This window comes from Microtus pennsylvanicus, chromosome 5 (assembly GCF_037038515.1).
Source record: "Microtus pennsylvanicus isolate mMicPen1 chromosome 5, mMicPen1.hap1, whole genome shotgun sequence".
Lineage (NCBI taxonomy): Eukaryota > Metazoa > Chordata > Mammalia > Rodentia > Cricetidae > Microtus > Microtus pennsylvanicus.
Window position 1 is genome coordinate 107,812,333 of NC_134583.1, and position 20,314 is coordinate 107,832,646.

A 20,314-nucleotide genomic window follows, 5' to 3' on the forward strand; every position below is an offset into this window, starting at 1 on the left:
GGGTGGGCGTTTACTGCAGGCTTTAATGAAATTCAGACAGTCATTAGGGAGTATTGTGAAAGACAGCCAGAGGGAGAGAGGATGTGGGAGAGGGCACTAAGGAGAGGATTGAATGAAAGTAAATTATAATGACTTATCCTTACACTCCTGTGAATGGCACAGCGAAACCATTACCTTTAATTCTAACGTAAAAAAATTAGGATTCTGTGAAACATGCCCGTAGATGATTTCATCCTTGTGACAATATCATGGAGTCACCTACACAAAGACAGTGACTACTGTACCACTGGACAATACATCTGCAAGACAATCATAGTTTGGTTTGTCATTGCCCAAGGCATGACATGGTGCATGTGTATTTGCAAATATCTTTCTGTGGTTGAAAAACTGTGGCATATCTGAGACTAGCGAGCCTGTCGTGGGTGGGAGACCAGAGGCTTTAGGTCACAGCAAGGGACTGTAACATACAGAAATGGCAGACGATTTGCATTCATACCTGTCTCCACAGTGTTGTGCCCCCCATCCCCATTCCTAAACCCAAGGAAGTATGGAAGCCTAAGCAGGAACTGCCTAGGCTGGCTGTGTTAAACATCACAGATTAGACATGTCAGGATTAAATGGAGTGGCAACTGCCTGTGTTTTCTGGTGCGTCCCTGACTAATAACTGATAGTGAGCTATCCTGCACCCAGTCCTGAGATTTTCATTTAATAACTAATATCTTCTGGGAGCAGGATTGCCCACATATTCAGGGAACTTATTTTCAAATGCCTTTTTTTTTTTTGTATAGCAGGTTTTAAAATTAGCTTACAAACTACTGCATTCCCATAGGGCCTCTTCATATGTCCTTAGTTTTGGCTAACTTACACTTTCTGCTCCCCATCCCCACTTAAAGTCTCCCCTTGGGAACATATGATGGATCAAGCACCATCTGCCCTAGAGGGAGCCATTATCTCTTCCAGCTTTCTGCTGAATAAATATATTAGAAAAGATTTTTTTCCTAGAATAAACATGGCAATAAGATGATACAAAGCAGGGATCATCTGCATAGGAAAGCCAGGGTGTGGAAGGCACTTAAGCCGACACACTGTTTGCCATTCAATGGAATCGTTCTAGAGCAGGGGTTCTCTACCTTTCTAAAGCTGTGACTCTTTCTTTAATACAGTTCCTCATGTTGTGGTGACCCCCAACCATAACATTATTTCTGTGGCTACTCTGTAACTGGTATTTTGCTACTGTTATGAATCATAATGTAAATAGTTTTGGAGACAGAGGTTTGCCAGAGGGGTCGTGACCCACGGGTTGAGAAGTGATGTTCACAGTATGGCCAAGTCTCATGCTTTACACGTTGCATGATGAACAATCTTTTTGGCAAATACAACAGTTTATGGGTCGTTCTTGAATTCTGTCATCTCAGAATACATGCCAAAACTGAAGGAAAACCGACTCCTAGTTGCTATTTGTCTCTTAGCAGTGAGAAAAAAATTGAAGTTTCTTTATTTTATATGTATGGACATCTTGTTTGCATGGCTGTCTGTGCACCATCTGTTTGCACGGTGTTTTCAGAGACCAGGAAGCAGCATTGAATCTCCTAGGACTAGAGTTATGGATGGTTGTGAACTGTTATGTGGGTGCTAGGAATTGAACCCAGGTCCTCTGGAAGAACATCCAATAATCTTAATCACTGAGCCATCTTTTCAGCCCCCAAAGAACTTAGTTTTGAAGTAAAATCTATCAGTTTGATTTTTCACACATTATATTTGAGGTGTATCTAATTATTTTCCGAGTCAATTTTCATACCTCAAGCACTGCTTACAAGATTTATCATTAATTTTTCATACCTTGTATTTGAAATTTTTTCCCCTGTGTTTTCTTCTCCTTTCGCTTTTCTGAACTTTTTTTATTTGGACACAATATTTTCTTTTACGCTTTTCCATTAGTATGCTTTTCCTTTTGTCTGGAGGACACATTATGTCTTCATCTCTGAGGAGACAACACAGATACAGCTTCCTATGGCCCCATCAAGTCTGGGATGCTTCCTGCTCCTAGATGGGCAACACACCGATGTGAACAAGGTTTTATCAGCGCAGACAGCTACTGTGCTAGGAGACCTTCAACCTAAATACTGTTTACCATCTAAGTCCCCTCTGTAGTGTGGCTAAATCTTATGGGTTGCAAGTTATACACAAAACAATCTTTCAGTTAAATACAACATTCTCTGGAACATTCTTCAGTCAGTATTTGGTACATGATAAGCACTATTATCATCTTTTCTCTCTATATGGACGTCACTGACAGCCAACAGCTAACCCTTTAGCTGGAGGAGAGATGCTGGGAACAGCTGTTAACCTTTTTCTCTCTGGAGCACTGACATCAGAATGAACAGATGTTAGGTCACATAAAATTCTTTTGCCTTGATCTCTTAGACATAATTCTCATCATAAACTTTTTACTGAAAGTAAAGAAACCTGCTCATGAGTCCATAGACTTGAATCTGAATCTTTCCCCCTCAACTTTGCCAACATTATTTTTCACCAGCATTCAATATCCTCTTTTATTAGATTAGATATAAAAAGAGGCTTTTGAATGGCAGTCCTATTTCTAAGAAATCAAGCTTCTCTATAGGCCTTCCGTAAGAACAGGACACTACCCCACCCAACGGAAGCTATGGACGGAGAAGCCTCCTTTTCACCTGCTCACGCTGCTGGTGGATACCAGAGTCTAAGCACCAGGGGTGAGGGTAGGGTGGGGGGAGGGGCAGGGGCTTCCCTTAACGATGCAGCTTAAAGCACACAGCTCTTTCTCATCCCTCATCAGACACTGTGGATGCCTTGACGTTACCTGTGGCCATGACGGGCACCAAGGAGATCACATTTCTGCTCTCTCGTAGTGAGGATCACACTTCAGTCCTTGTTGGCTGAACAAACAACAAAGCACACCTAAGCAAAGATGTGCCAGCACCCACAGAATGTGAGCAATTAGTCAAAGCCTCCATGCCTGAAGGGCAAGGTAGGGGCCAGAGTGAAGAGAAAGCAGCAATTAACTATCAACAGGTGTATGGAGGCAATGAGCACAGAGACCCAGCTGCGCCGCTTCCAGGACCTGCCAGGCGGTCAGTATTGCCAGGTTATCTGATTCAATATCAGAAATTCACATTACAGAGGTGGAATTACCGTGAGATCTTCAGGCATGGGTATTTAAATTTTTCTAATAACAAATTTGTTAAAAAAATACTAATCTAAATAACTGTCCCTCCTCCCACACGGACATCTCTATTTGTTCTGTCTAGTACTGCATAAGCTTATCACACTGTCCCGCGGTCCAGAGCCCTAATGCAGACCCGCTATAAAGCTGTGTGTTTTATGAGGTGCAGACAATCTGAGTGTAGAAGCAAGACAATTGCAAAAACAGATGAGCCGGCTCTAAAAATAGTCTGCAGAAAGCAACGGAGACACTCTATCCCAAATGTTGCTGGAGTAGCTGGAAGTTTTAAAAGGAACTCTTGGAGAGTCAATGGCTATTTTTTGAATGCAGAAGGAAAAAAAAATCTCAGGAGCATCTGTGCAGCTAGAGGAAATAATTTTACCTCCTGGAAATTTAAAAATGAGTGAATGAGAAAATAAATAGCGCATTGCCATTGACAGTTCTTTTGAGGCTATTAAAGAAATTAAGAACAAGGATAGGTTTTGTTGGCACAACTTACTTGGTCATGGATAAATACGACCCCAGTTACGTTGACCAAACTCCAATCTAGTGATGTTTCTACCTGGAAATGACAAGACAGCCCATTTTACAGGACCGCACTACTGTACAACTAGTAATAAAAACAGGGCAGGCACAGGTTCTATGTGAGAGGCACCTGCCACGCACCTAGCAAATACCGCACAGCCTCATCCAGGTAACGTGGAGTTGGAGGTGGGCTCATACCCACATCAGCCCCATGAATGTGGAAACTAAGTAGAAACGGCGTGTTTCTCATTTGTGATTCTTTGGGCCAGCCATCGAGCCTAGGCTCAGCTGTCAGGCGTGTGGCTCATGCTGCTTTGCAGCTCTGACTCAGAAGTGCTCTGGGAAGAGTGTACTGAAAGAGACTCCCCCAGGTAGGGGGTCAGGGCTTATGAGTTGTTATTCTTCCAGACATGGACTGGAGAGCTGACTTTCAGGCAGAACTGTGAATCAGTGGCTAGGGACTAAATGGTCAGGGGTCTGAGTGAAACAGAGGGAGAGGCTGGTGGTATGAGGTGTCTGGCAGGAGACACTTATAACCAGAGGGGTCAGGGTAATGATCACCTCAGCTATCAGGGTAATGTTTCTATATTCTGTGTATGAAGGGGCCACAGCTGCATGCACGAGACGCAGCAGGAACTCCACAGCACAGACTTCTTTCACCGAGACAGACATGGCAAATACGAGCACTGAGCTGGGGAGAGGAACATCCTGACGAGACAAAAATGCAAAGATCCCGATACAGCGGTGCTTCTTGGGAGAGCACCTGGCAGCTCACAGCATAAGACCTTGCTGTCCACTCAAGGGGAAATTGCTGACGACCAGCTGGGAGCAGAAGCCTCTCAAGCTTCGCATGCATGATGGTGAACAAGAGACCCTGCCTCAAAGTGGAACGCTTGGACTGACAGCAGCAGCTGACCTCCGTATGTGAACCCACACAGCCATGCATGTACATACACATGTATAAGCAGGCACACACCAAGCGAGCAGTGGTCTAGATATGCTATGAACTAAGGTGTCAATATTTTACTATCAACTACAGTTGATAACAAGCACCATGCTAGAGAGTCCCAAGATATTCTCCCCTTTTTATTTCTCTTTTATAGAAACCCTCAAAGTTGGCTATTCCCCACTTTAGAAGACTCTAGATACTATGATCTGAAAACAACCAAATGTCCAAAAGGTAAAAAAAAAAAGTAATTTTGACCTTTCTGATGGCAGCGATTACATGATCGTTTTCATTCATCACCCACAAATGTACATCCAAGAAAATGTTTCTGCACATATTCAAAGAAAAAGATGGGCAGGGTGTCTTCTTAAGTGCATTAAAATGAATTTTAATAAAGCTATTTCAATTTAAGCAAGGAACTTGAATGCCAAATATCAATGTGAAATGACATAAAACAAACACATTATGAACATGCAGAAATCTGGATCTACAATGGGAATGCTGACAGCGTCTAAAATCAAACAGCACTCAATCACTAATCTTCTCTGAGAGTAAGATTTGTCCCCTGCTGGGCCTATAATTTTGTTTTCTCTTTTTGTGCTGTTCATGTGTAAATATTGCCAATTTCATTTGACACAAAGAAGGAAAACAACTTAATTTTGTTTCTAAGCTAATGAATGACATGGAGTCCCTTCTAGGGGAGGTGGTGTGATATATGCTTCCTGACAATGATTGGGGGGAAAGACAAGCCATTTCAAATGTTTGTAACAAGGAAACAAATTTATTGATTTTTAAAAGACAAGACACCATTTTGTTTTGAAAAACACAAGAAAGCTAGCCTGAGTTCAAGTCTGAAATATTCAGAAAAAATCCTACTAATATCTTTAGTATGTTCCAGTCATTTGTTTAAACAACACACTAAAAGTTAATATATATTTTTATAATTATAAAAGTTCCCCAGTTATTGTACAGTACACAATACAAATCGCCCACAAACTAGTATTTAGCTCCTGCCAATCTTGAGAGGACATGGTATACTAAAAGATTTAGCGTTTCTCACAAAAATCACATCAGGAAATACGTATTTACAAAATCAAATACATTATACAAAAAACCATCACATGTTATTCGGTAAAGATGTTTTTAAATAATTAAAAAGTTTATTCAACTGTAGTCCAAAAACTGGAAAAGAACATTACATTATCTCACACATACAATCTCTACAAAAGTTGCTTACCTCATTTACATAATATATTCAGTCGATTGTAAAATAAATGCTCAAATATCTCCTAGTGTTACTATGTTGTGTGCTTGTGGGACTGAAGAATGTAATCTGCCACTTACTAAGTGAAGTTTAAATGATGGCACTTAAAAAAAAATACAGTATTAAAAAAAAAAAAAAACCACAACGAAAGAAGTTTTACCTAGAAGGTACGAAAGCCCTGAGTGATAGTGGAGTCACTGATTGGTAAGCGCTACAATTAACCTAATTAAAAGTTTCCCACCTCAGGCACAAATTCCCAAGTGTTCTCAAGGCACTCACTTAAGTTTCTGGAGCCAACGCATTGGTCGCCACCATAGGCCCAATCGATGACGGAGATGAGCAGAGAAGAGAATCTGCTTTGGTACAGAAGATGCTTTTTAAACGAATAGAATTTAATACCTTCCTTAGCGGCTCAGAGAAAATTGAGTATGGTAGGCTAAAACAAGGCAATCGTTTGCTCAGAAATGCTAATTTACTCCAGGAAAATTTACTTGGTCATCAAAAGTCAATCAGAGTTTCATTTTTGCTTTCCTCCCCAAAATCAAACTTCCCACGGAGATTTGTTATCATCATTACTGAACTACATAAATGATTCTTACCAAATATTTCATTACTCAGGGCTTCCAATCCCAACGTCATACTTTATTTAAAAAAAAAAGAAAGAAAGAAAACAAAGGAAAGAAGGGGAAAAGATTCAAATATCAGAACCAAATAAAAGAGACAAAATATTTCTTTTAAGAAGACATATCACCAATCCCTTTAAACAAAAGGAGAATTGATCCTAGGCAGTCACTTTGTAAGCGGCTTTTACTATTTAAGTAAAATTGGTAAACTAAACTCAGGTCTACTGGCACATAAAATCACTAGCAGCAATGGGCAAGGCATGCAAACTGAGAAGCATTTACAGTAAATCATCATGAAGAGTCAAAAGAAGAGAGCTAAAGGAAAACCCTTTGAGGATTGCATGTTGACACACGAGTAATTTGCATGGTCTGACTTCCTCAACTGCCTAAAAAGCAACGTGCGGACACCTGCACTATGCTACGGATGTCAGCAGACATCGGAATAGGTTACACTCCTGTTCGTGCCCAGCAAGGGCAGTGCGGGCACATAAGCAGACAACACTGCTCTGTGGTCTGTCACACGGGGGAGGACCAGATCAACTGTCCAGAAGTTCCCTCAGAGAAATCAGCAATGTTGTACGCAGAATGACATTCAGAGATATCTGAAGCAGTAGTCACAGCATCTCCCGACAGAAGAGCTCAGAGCAAGGGACTGCCTTGCTCGCCACTCTGTCTCTCTCTGACTTATTAGTATTAACGCATTGGAGCACAGATACAATGATGCCCCGTAAGAATTTCCAAACAGTATTTTATGACAGATGCAACTTCAAAGACCTAACTATCCCAAGTTCAGTTGTGTTTAAAGGAACTCATTTCTTCCTAAGGCTCCACTTACATTTGTACTTTCTAAAGCTAAATAAATGAGATCTTCTGTTTTGGGAAAAAAGAAGAAATGTAACCCTTTATTTTATTATACCTTTTAAAGGCAATCAGGTACCTCCAGTGTGCAGAAATCAGTTACAACATAGGCCTGCACAGGCCAATGTCTGTGTCCTCCTTTTCTAGAGAGTCACGTGATGCTAGAAAAGCTGATTTTTGTCTTCTGTAAACAGTACACTTACTTAGATGGCAGTGAATATTTGGGAATAAATATATCAAGCCCTCTTGAAGTAAAATTAAGAGTTGTATATAAAATGCAAGTGTTCGGCATGGAGACACTTTCTTTTCTGACCCCCCCTTTAAAAAACAGTGTAATTAGACATTTGGATATAGAGGCTATTTTACTTTTTTAAGTCTAAATAAATGATCTGAAAGGCTTTTATCCCCCATTGTATATCTTACAATGCTCAAAGGGTTAATACAAGGCATTACAGCAAAGGGCTTTTCTAAGACTAGAACTCAGCACCGAATTAATGCTTCAATTCCAGTCTTATAAAAATCACCAGACTCGCAGAAATACTAGGGTTCTGTTAAGGGGTTTGCTCTACCGTGGACATGGAGGTTGCTCTGACCCAGTCACAGCCCGGTGTTCAACAACACTGCATGCCAGCCCTCCTCCCCGATACTCTGACATGATCCATAGATATCAGAGAGTTCTGATTTTCATTTCTGGATGGTTTGATTTGCTCAAAAGAATTTGGGGAGAGGGAGGTTATGACAAAGTCAATCTGTTACAGATAACCACTGCCTCACCTTGTGTACAAATGTGACTAGTCCAGTTTTTGACTTTTTACTGTGTCCACGCAATGAGGACCATCACAGTCACACACTTGGTTGTTTTTACACCGATGTTGCAAGCACAGCGTTATTTTAGACATTTCAAATAATAACAATAATCTTTTAAAAACTGAAAATGCATTAAGCACTTCTAGAGAGTGTGTCCATGTAAAAAGGCCCATGAGGACAGCATGGAAGCAGTACTCACTCCTGATTGACATCTCCAGCATTCTGCAAGAACGTGCTCAATTCTGCACTTCTACTACAAATCAAAGGCAGTTAATGTTGCACACTACTAACTTTATGTATGCAGCGCGAAAACCATCTGTGTATTTTACCTCTGTTTTTAAAGTACACCATCTAAAGAGAGGTGCATGAACCGTGCTATACAGTACAAGGGAAATCACGAAAAGGAACGCAGATTTCTGAAAAGGCAGTAAGACTCACACAGTCAATCCAGACATGATTTGGATGCAAATCCTTAGTAACTTGGTATCCAAAGGAAATAAAACATCAAAAACTGGGCCCTGTGTTCCCAGGAGAAGGTTCACCCATTCCACTCATTGTTCACTGGTTTTGGAAGTGCAAATCTTTTGGCTATAGTTCTCCAAGTGTTTGCTAATATTAAACAATTCCTATAATATTCGATTGTATTACATGGAGATAGCTCTTCTGAAATGTACCAACAGCTCATGCACCTCCCTTCCCTTTTCCTCACCGGAAGTGTAGCACTTGGTTTGCACTCATGTATTTCAGGACTATCATTTGATTCCAATGTCAAGAAATACCAGAAGTCCTTAAAATCTGTATTGTGTCGGTAAGTCCACAATGAAGTCTCAATGTAATGCAGATTTTTAGAAAAGTCAGTTTCTGGGAATGGAAAATGGAAACAAATCTTAAATGACTATAACACATGTGATTGTTCTAGCTTATGCCTGCATATGAATTACTGTTTTGTTGTCTAATATATTTCACAATTCAAATCCAAAATTGATGTGTGTCCAAGTGTGTACTACAAATAGCTAGAAGTGTCATAAGCCATTGGTGTTCTGTTGTGTGCACTGGTTAGAACTAGCTACACTAGTGTAATAGGATTAATGTTTCTAAATATTTATAGAAGATTTCAGAATATTTTTGAGTCAATTCCAATCATAACAAGGCTTATTAATATCTACTCTGTCCTAATTTAGAATAAACCATGAACAAGTGGAAGAAATGTGGAATTCTGGAGGGCCACTCAGTCCCTCACTCTGATGAGTCTATATCTATCCATTGTTAGCAGATTCCTTTCATGATACAAGTATCTCCAACATTAAATTAAATGAAGCAGTGATACAAATACATTTAAAAAAATTAACCAATAAACACAGTGACACCAGTAAATACATTTGGTCCAATACAGACACGACGCCATCTGTTGATGACAGGTAGAGACAGGAAACTGAAAGACCTCAGGAGGGAGAATTAAAATGAAGAGAGCTATGTGATGATTTAAATTTTATGTGTAAACATTCTCTAACTCACAATGAAGTAGATCCATGGTCTTTTGGAGCTTATGATGGATTATGCAGGGGAGGGGTTTACAAATTCATTGCCTTTGGGAATCTTCAGTAAATGAAGTCATGCTTGGATGCCAGTGAAGACAAGTGTGAGTAAGTTCCTCGATACAAAATCAGAACCCACTAAAAACTATGTTTATGACATTTTAATGTAAGAAATGCTGTTGATCTTCCGAAGTTTGAGACAATCAGGCAATAACAGTTTCAATACACTGTGTTTCCTGATAAGCCATTTGTTGTTTTTAACTTTCCAGATTGGTGCAGCCTTATCTCCTTAACCACACTGCTCACCCAACTCAACTGGAAAGATGAAGTCTTCATTTTAATACAGGCCTCAGTAGTGATCTAAACATTGTTTTGTGCTTTCCTTTTCTTTTTTGGCTTTATTGATTTCCTTACTTATTGACTTTCACTGATTTATTTTTATAGTTACTTAAACAAAAGAATGTGTCCTATTTTGTTGTTGTTATGTTAATTTGAGTTCTGAAAAGAACCTTGGTTTTCATGCAAAATAAAACAAGATGAGCCTGTGCTCTTTAGGGTCTCACCTTCTGACTGTAGCAGACTCCTGCTCCATGTGTGTGCGTGCATGCATGGGTGAGTGCGTGCGCATGTGTGTGCGCATGTGTGCATGTGTATGCAGAGACACACAGACACACAGACAGACATGTAGACTGAAAAGATGCACTTCAATAAGTACCTGCTCATTCTGTTAGCTTTCCAGAATTGTGACTAGATAAGAATGGTCTACAACATATGACCTTTATGTAACATGTTTGTATGAAAACTAGCCTGTTAGTCCACACCCTTAGCAATCTGATTTATAATCAAGTGATATTCAGCTCCAAGGATAAAACATAGACAAGTCCACTCCCAGTCACTCAGAGAGAAACTGAAGTTTTTGTCTCTTTGTGTTGCTTCATTTTCCCCTCAATTCCCCTTGAAGAACATGCGGCCTGTCCTTACTTCAGGAGTCTGAGCACGACAGGCACACTTTACCAAATGGGTTGAAGAGTTATTCGCGAACAAAATAAACCTTACTAAACCTTAGCTCAGTTCTGTTTTAAGGCACCATGTAATAGCCGAGGTACGATGATCCCTGATGTACATTCTTCAATGGCAATGGTCCATCCAGCCACCTATCCAAATCCTACAGAATCGGGGTCAGCAACAGTGAGGTGTGCCAGTCACACTGCCTTCAGGTTCTGTGTAAAATTTAAATCCATGTACTTTAGAAACCAGGAAATAACAATATGCAGGTCGCTACATTCCTTGCATTCTATACATTTTTTTTATAATAGCAGCATATTGAACTACTATTAGAAAAAAGACCTGGAATAAAAGAAAGTCATCCAAATGGAATAGTTTCCTGTATGTCCAGCTCAGTATAAGTAGCATGTACACTTAAAAAAAAAAGTCAAGTCATTTTTCAGCTTCAGTATCTAACTATAACAGCCCCACTTAACAGCAGAATGCATCTGTGCAGTGGTCCCAATACAGAATCAGTAGTCTTTAAACAGAGGAATTGGTATGTAAATAATAGTTAAAAGTCAATGTCTAACGGAAGCTTGCATTGTTAACATGGTTTAATAGTTATGTACACAAATTATGTACATATTAGCATAATCTCTTGCCATTCTGTCATTTACCCTGAACTGATAAATGCACAGCTCAATTTTTTTTTCAGAGAAAAATAGATGACCTTCCCAACCCTCTATCATTATAATAAAAACGCTCTGTGTTCTCTCCATACTCCAAAATGTTATCAAAATAGTGTCTTATGGTTCTGTCCAATGAAAAGCACCTTCCAGAAGCAAATTTGATGCATCTGCTGCCAAATGGGCATGCCTCCAGTGTAAATCAAAGAAATTCATTTCTTTTGATATTTCACAGAAGTGCATCTAATTAAAAAACTTACACATAAAATCATACACCAAGACTAACAATCAACAATAAAATATTTTTAAGCTACAAAATGTAAATTACTTTTTAAGTATGAGAAAACAAAAACAATGACATTACGTGTTGTAAAAATCCTTCTTGACACCTGAAACTAAGGGGGAGTGGGGGAGAAACTCCTATTATTAAAAGGCAAATAATTTGTGTTAAAAAAAAAACCTGGAAAAACACACACACCCATTCCATTTCACAACTCCAAAAAGGTAATGTTCAGCACAGACAGACTTTTGACAACAGTCAACCTTTAGGCTTGTTAAAATTTCAGCTTAAGCCCAGGGTAAAGTAAGCTGGAGACACTGTTGCGTGCTGTTAGACTGCCGTGTAGGTGTTGCCTGTGGCGCTGCACTGCCGGATCGTCTGCGTGCTCGTGACGATGTGCTCGCTGTGCACGGGGCTCAGGAGGCTGGGCTGCACACCACTCTCCAGGACTGGCTGCATGCAGCCCACTGGGAACGCCTGGCTCAGCTCTGTTTTCTCTCTTTTGGCCTGAGGCTCTGAAGAATCATCCAGGTCTTCATCCATCTCACTTTCTACTTCACTGCCTTCATCTGCACAAACACCACCAGAAGACATCAACGCATGTTTCAGGATCACCCGAGTATAACAGCTCACTGAGAAACCTCGGCTTTCCCTAGGGGAGGAAACTTGTAGGCTTTCCTCTCGTGGGATTTTATTCCCATCAGTACTACAGTGAGGCAGCCACAATTCTTTCAGACGTTTGGAATTTTATATAAAATTTCTGTATTGAATAATAGCATAATTTGTGCCATCATAATGTAGTCTTTTTGGCATATAATACTGATCTTATGGGGGGGGGCATGCACAAATGTTTGATGTGTTTGGTCCATGCTGACTTAATGTAGATGAGGCCTGTGCTGCTCCACAGAACCACTACCACACTATGACTCACCGTCTACTGTGTAACTATTGCTCTACAGACAGCAAACATCAAACTCAATAAATTCTTAATTCATATGCTAAGAAAAAGCAAACTAATGAAGGGGTAATGGGAGATTTTAAACATGCACAAAGGACATCTTTGCTGGAAGCATTAATTCTGTAAATACTTGTAATTTGTTTCTGGAAATTAAACATATATATTATTCAGTTTTGCTTCCAAATTTTATTACACTGATATAACTCATTTTTTTTTGTGGGAAAACCCCACAAAACTTCATGTTCCACTTGTAGCCAAGGGAAGTCCCAGGGTTAAGAAAGAGTAAATAGAACCAGCTGCACCCCATCAAAAAGATGATGGCAGATCACAAATTCTGGCCTCCACTCTCCTGAACTGAAAAGCTCAACTGGAAAACTATCAAACTCATATAGGAGGCAGTAGCAGCTCCACCATGGGCAGGCCAGGAAAGGGATGAATGAAGGGTCCCTTTACCCATCATGCTGCAAATAGAAATAGCTCTGAGAAAACAGTCTGAGTACACTCCAGAGTTTTAGATCTCTCTGACTTGACCCTGTCATCTCTGAGTGAGAGGGTTCCTTAGGACAAGCGACAAAGCAAGCCCTTTCTCCAGCTCCTCAGTGCACTTCGATAGCCAGCTGTGCTCCCATTCTGGAAACACACTTGAGTTTTGTTGCACAAAAGCTATAGTAAGGTACTCTTGGGGTTGACCAAATTCTTTGATTCTTCACTTTATGAAGAAGAGTGGAGGTAAGTGATCACCCACTTAATTTTCTCAGGTTACCACTGCAATTCCACAGGTTGTACCTCTGCAGCAGTAACATGCTGGGGGAGACTAACCTTCTCATTTTCCTGCTCTGGTACTAAAATGGAAATTAAGCCAAGAGCAGTGCTAACAGCAAGTCAGAGAGGGATATCCAAAGAGCGGTGATACAGACAGTCAGAGAGAGGGATATCCAAAGAGCGGTGATACAGACACACACAGAGAGGGATATCCAAAGAGCGGTGATACAGACACACACACAGAGAGGGATATCCAAAGAGCGGTGATACAGACACACACAGAGAGGGATATCCAAAGAGCGGTGATACAGACACACACACAGAGAGGGATATCCAAAGAGCGGTGATACAGACACACACAGAGAGGGATATCCAAAGAGCGGTGATACAGACACACACACAGAGAGGGATATCCAAAGAGCGGTGATACAGACACACACACAGAGAGGGATATCCAAAGAGCGGTGATACAGACACACACAGAGAGGGATATCCAAAGAGCGGTGATACAGACACACACACAGAGGGATATCCAAAGAGCGGTGATACAGACACACACAGAGAGGGATATCCAAAGAGCGGTGATACAGACACACACACAGAGGGATATCCAAAGAGCGGTGATACAGACACACACACAGAGAGGGATATCCAAAGAGCGGTGATACAGACAGACACAGAGAGGGATATCCAAAGAGTGGTGATACAGACACACACACAGAGAGGGATATCCAAAGAGCGGTGATACAGACACACACACACAGAGGGATATCCAAAGAGCGGTGATACAGACACACACAGAGGGATATCCAAAGAGCGGTGATACAGACACACACACAGAGAGGGATATCCAAAGAGCGGTGATACAGACAGACACAGAGAGGGATATCCAAAGAGTGGTGATACAGACACACACACAGAGAGGGATATCCAAAGAGCGGTGATACAGACACACACACACAGAGGGATATCCAAAGAGCGGTGATACAGACACACACACAGAGGGATATCCAAAGAGCGGTGATACAGACACACACACAGAGAGAGGGATATCCAAAGAGTGGTGATACAGACACACACACAGAGGGATATCCAAAGAGCAGTGATACAGACACACACACAGAGGGATATCCAAAGAGCGGTGATACAGACACACACAGAGAGGGATATCCAAAGAGCGGTGATACAGACACACACAGAGAGGGATATCCAAAGAGCGGTGATACAGACACACACACAGAGGGATATCCAAAGAGCGGTCATACAGACAGACACAGAGGGGGATATCCAAAGAGTGGTGATACAGACAGACACAGAGGGCCACTCTGGAAATTTTGGGGCAGCACATTTGGGGAAACAGTGCTGCATGTTTTTGCAGACTCCCAAGCCCTACCTCTGACCTCAGTTTCTCTAGAGGCTCTCCAGTAAGAAGGTATAACTGTACTTCTTCCTAGAAAAGTCAATACCTGTAACAATTCTTCAAGTTCCAAGCAAGAAGATGGCTATATTACAGTGGTGTTGCTTTCCTGAAAGACATGTCATGATTTAAAACTGCATTGTCATTTTAAGAATTGTTCTTTTAAAGTTGGATTGGATTTATGTGTTCTAGTCTTACTCAACTCATCTTTGACCCTTCTATTCTTTGTACTGCATTGTCTTATGGACCATTAGGTTATTCAAGAGGGCACATCATGTACATATGGCAGCAGACACTAGACTGACAATACTATCATAGAAATCTATTTACCCTCTCAAGTGAACTACTGATCACTGTGGTTTTACAATACACATCACTGCTACCTCTGAGTTCTTTTGCCATTGAGAAGTTAGCTGACTAGTAGATGGGTAAGCTAAGGGGTCTTTTTCTTGCCTGGCTTTGAATAAAACCCTCTGGTCCAATTTTAGAATATTCTTTCAGAATTATGGCCATGGTCAATATTTTTTTATTTATAGTGAACTTCTGTGATGAAGTTTAAAGAAGTCTGGAACTGCATTTAAATTCAATCTTCTGCATTCAGTGTATTTCACATGAAGAAGACATGAGGAAACACCCAGCAACATCACAAGGGATGCCCAAGGCAGCTAGCTGCTGCTTTCTTCCTGGTCTGCACAACTAGAGGATCCCAGGATCTCAGTGCTGCAGTCATGCTGCTTCCTCTCACAGGATCTCAGTCAAAAAGTCCTTCAAAGTTCTCAGTTCTTACCTTTATCCAGATTTCCAGGAGACACAGCATTTAAATCACCAAACTGCAGAATAACAGACATTTGTGCAATAGTTATTACTTGACAGAATAAAAGAACATTCTAACAGTCTGTGGTAAAAACACCACCCCATGACTTTTTAAAAGTGTGAACTGCTGACCATTTTGCTCCCTAACTAGAAAGGCCACACAATTTTCCAATCAAATGTGTCAAATCTGAAGCTTAAAATATGTTGCAATTGAGCTGTCTTCACCTCTTTGAGAAAGGATAACAATTTTCTTTGGCTTCCATGCTCCATTTTACTTTTATTTCAGTTTAGCAATGAAGAAAGATGCCTGGCTGACCTGGATGGTGATGGGTGTGACGGAATCATTTGGAAGCCCCAGTCAAATAGTATACAGCAGCGCCTTTCCTCATGCTTGGCCAGTGAGTCTGGCTGGGACCGTCACTGCTGGACCACAGCCTTGCAGTTGTGGGGACTCTCATTAGTGAGAGACAGACACAATGGGAGCTCCAGAGCTGAAACAGTCTTTAGGTCACATTGTAAAATTTGAGCCTCCTCTAAATTAATTGATATTCTTATTTACCAAGATACAAAGGCTCCATTTTTTTTTTTAAAGAAAGGAAAGGCATTTGCTACAAGCAATGTGAACAAGAGTTCTCAACACTGTGGAACAATTAATAGCCACGGGCATAGATGTTCCTTTCTACTTTGGTTCAATAGCTTGATGATAATTTAACAGCAAGAAAGTACATTTTGAGTCTCTCATGGGGAACAAAGATAGATACACTAAATAAAAAGCTGACTAGCAGAGGTACAAAGCTAATCCAAAAGAAGCAAAGTGAAACGTAAGGCGTCTGCTTTTAGAAAAGATTCCACGGCATTTTTTTCAAAGTAGTTATTAGAAATTCAGATTTCTCAACAGACTTAAAAAGGATGAGACAGAAATTCTACTTACATTCGGAAGTTTGCTTATAAAGAGTTCCATGATAGGAGTATATTTTTCATCTACAAGGAATGTCTATAAAGTAATAAAACTGATCTTATTTTGCAAACATGTACATGTTGTTTCTTTCTCCACTTAAACAAACACTCTGTCCACAGAAGCTACCTCGGGAGCGCATACCTCTGTTCTAAGGTAAGGGTTCTGGAGCAGTCCTCTTTGACAGTCACTTTCAGAGTAAGTTTGTGCATAATTCCAGAAAGTTCGTACTGTCAGCTCACTTCCAATTATGACTCCATATCTCTGTTCACTACATTTGGTCTTGGACTTTATTTGCTTATAAAGAGTTCCATATTCAAATCAAATTCATCCTTGTCATAGTTCAGGGTATTTATAATAATATATCCCTTTACTCCTTGTGGTTCTTAGCATTACAAAAGAAGATTAAGGAGAGGCATTCCACTCCATCGTTAAGCCACCGTTAAGCAGCTTTACTGGAATAAATGCATAGCTTTTCCAGGTGACTGCTTCTAAGGGAAGGGGCCTCCTGAACATGCAACTCCTACTCCATGTGCTGGAGATGCTGCCCCACTACTTGACAGTTGTATCTTACTGGGCAGCAAATCATAGCTACTGAACTGCTGTTTTGAAGAAGACCCTGCGTGCATGGGCCAAGGTCCTATGTACATTTAAATAAAATTTAAAGTATAAATTATATACGGTTTTTGAATCACAGAATATAAAACAAACAACAAATATTCAAAGGGATTATTTATCCACCTTAGATCTTAGTTAAACATTTCGAACTATAGACAGAGGACATTCAAAATTCAGAATCATCATATTATCATTTAATAATTCTTAGGATGTAGTTCTTGAAATGAGCTGGAAGTCATGACTCTAAGCACATCTCTGCTTATAAAAAGGTGAGGATAGCTTGTATATCCTTTATCTGAATGCTTGGGAGCAAAAGTGTTTCAGATTTCAGACTTTTTACAAATATTAGAATATTTGAAAACATATAATGATTATGGATGGAACTTAAGTATAAACATAAGATTCCTTGGTTTTATGTATAATTTATATACCTAGCCTGATGGCAATTGTAGTATTTTTAATGCACATAATTTTTTAGTGTACCCCATCACATGATCCTTGCAGTATTACAGTGGTACTCAAAACTGTCATATTTTGAAATATTTTTAAGTTTTGAATTATAGTAGTTCAAATTATAATGCATTTGTTAATTTAAAAACCTTAAAGACACTTGTTACTACATATAAAGGTTTTTCTTAGAAACTCTGCTTAACTTGGATGTGTCTGACTATTTGTAACGATGAAAACAAGCCATCCAGCCCAAAACTACCTATTGTTACTGTCATTAGCAAAATAGCACACGCGCACATGCACACACACACACACACACACACACACACACACACAGATTGCTTTTCAAAATTCTCCGGGCTGGATGATGTACAAAGAGCAGCAAAGACACTGCCAATGTCCTCAGATATCTCTGGATTAATGACAAAGTTGTACACACATAGCAAAAGAAAACAATAGATGAGAAATCAAAGAATCCAATAAGGAAGTGAAGCGATTTTAATAGACTAAAGAGGGAATTTTTAGGCGTATTTCATTTGTGAGAGCAATATACATGTCCACACATATGATATATAGTAGGCTGGGTAAGATTAGCGTCAGTTCATCTGTTCAGTTATTGAATAAATACTTAATGAGCACCTACCACATTTTGAACACTGACCCACACAGCATCAGTCAGATCAAGTTAGAAAATCCTCTTATGGAAGTAACTATAAGTTGCTTCCGGTATGAAGGCTAGGTAGGCAAGCAGGAAAATGAGGCAGCCCAAGAAACCTTAGGGGTCAAAAATGACAAATGGAAATCAATTGTACGGGTTTAAGGTTTCAGCAGCCGATCAAAGAAGTGGTAGAAAGGCATGAGAGGGTACAAAGAAACATGGGAGAGCAAAGAGGAGACACGGACCCTCACCAGGTCAGAAGAGAAGGAAGCAATACAAGATGTGAACAGAAATGAACAAGGGGACTCAAGAGAAAGCCTGGGTTTTGTAAAGCTCTAGTTGCAGAAATTGGTGAAGCTTCTTTTGTGGAGTTTTTCTGCTGTAGAAAGGACTGGAGCAGAGAGGAGCTGCTATGCATTGATATGACAGTACACACACAGAGTGCATTAATTAGTGGTCCAGTACGTTTTCTTCCAAATAAGTGTGGCCTCATGGGTCACTTTCTGAAGATACTTTCTTGAAGAAGCCTTTCCCAGAAGCTCTACCTAAAGTACCTCATTCCCCACCGCTCCCAATAACTGGACCAGCTGCTTCCTTCCCAGGGCCTTCTGCAGAACCTGCAGTGCTGACCTTGTCTGCTCATTTAGTATGTGTTTGAACTATAACATTGGTGCCACAGCATGAGGACTTTATCCTGCCACCAATTCATTCCAAACCTTAGCGTGGTGTCTGATCCCCATTGTGAAGAGGAAATGAATGTTTACAGACACATGCACCCGTTTTTTCATTTTAGCCTCTCAAACAAAACTCAGTATGTGTCAAGGCAGAGGAACTGGATTCCATCCTATAACTACAAAAAAAGAGTGAGTTGATTTGACTACCACCACTTAGTAAACATGTGATGTTACATTTGAGGCCAGGTATTTTCATTTTAAAGTTATGAGAAAGAAAGAGATTTTGGAGGTGGGGGCAGTGAGAGGGATATAGAGATCTCATATTTTTGTAAGAAATATAAATATATAAATTAAGGGATTTAAAAAGTGCTCTTGTAGAAAATGCATGGCATTCAGTGCGCAAACGAATTAAAATTATGTCAAGCAGATGAACAGGAAATTCTGTAAAGTCAAAACAAGCATGGATTAGAGAAAAGGCATGGCATGGATGAAGGCAGAGTCTGCCTCAACTAGTTCTGTTGCTTTGAAGAGAAAAACTTTAGTCTGAGAAACCACTTCTGTAGTAGATTCTAACCAGAGGTCCCAACACTGAATCCCCCCCGAGAGGCACAGATGCCCAAGAGTATATTTAAGCACTGCAGTCCCTGGCAGCCTGGCAGTCCACAGGGATACGAATAATGGCTATGCAGTGTGAGGGCCAGCGGATCAGCATGGCAAGGGCATCTCTTCAGTAGGCCTCTGGGAGCCACCAAGCAGTTGAGGGGTAGCTCTTTGCAGGACGCAGAGGCTTCATGTACCCAAGAAGATCACAGAGGTGAGAACTGTCCATGCGACACGAGGTAGTCAGTTCGGAGAATGAAGGGGAAACTAAAGTTGAGATTGTTAAATGTATGTGGCTGAAGATGAGAACACCTTTAAGTTCCTCATCCAGGGAGGGTCTAGACGCAATTCTAACACTGAAGCTCCACAGTAAGGGATAGGACAGCCTGGTTTGTTAGCACCATCCCATGGTTCCATGAGGTCTACACTGCACAGAGGATGCAGTCAGATGCCCAGTTGCTGGCATGTGGCAGACCCCTGGTAAGCACTCCTACTGACCTTGAGCTTTAGCAGGTGACAGGCCATGGAGTGAGAAAAGCCTCAGTTACCGAAGCTTCTTCCTCCACGAGTGTCAGTTACTGCAGGGGAACCTACACACAGACCCAGGATGAGGGCATGCTGGCCTAGGGTGCAGGCCAGTCTTGAGCTATTTATCCGAAGTTGGCCTTGAACTTTCTGCCACCTGCTCTACATTCC

General features: G+C 40.6%; 1 protein-coding gene across 7 annotated transcripts in view; it reads right to left on the reverse strand.

Moving 5' to 3' along the window:
• Nucleotides 1-5,425: 5,425 nt before the first annotated feature.
• Nucleotides 5,426-20,314, reverse strand: part of Rfx3 (regulatory factor X3) — a 248,446-nt gene continuing 233,557 nt past the window's right edge. For 4 of the 7 annotated variants that reach the window (XM_075973779.1, XM_075973777.1, XM_075973775.1 and 1 more), the window contains 3 exons: nt 16,595-16,657; nt 15,638-15,680; nt 5,426-12,282 (listed from right to left, as the gene is read on the reverse strand). In XM_075973779.1, the coding sequence (XP_075829894.1) occupies nt 12,044-12,282; nt 15,638-15,680; nt 16,595-16,657 (345 nt within the window). In that variant the 3' untranslated portion in view covers nt 5,426-12,043. The remainder of the gene's footprint in view (nt 12,283-15,637; nt 15,681-16,594; nt 16,658-20,314) is intronic. The other 3 variants (XM_075973781.1, XM_075973780.1, XM_075973776.1) reach the window with 1 other exon arrangement.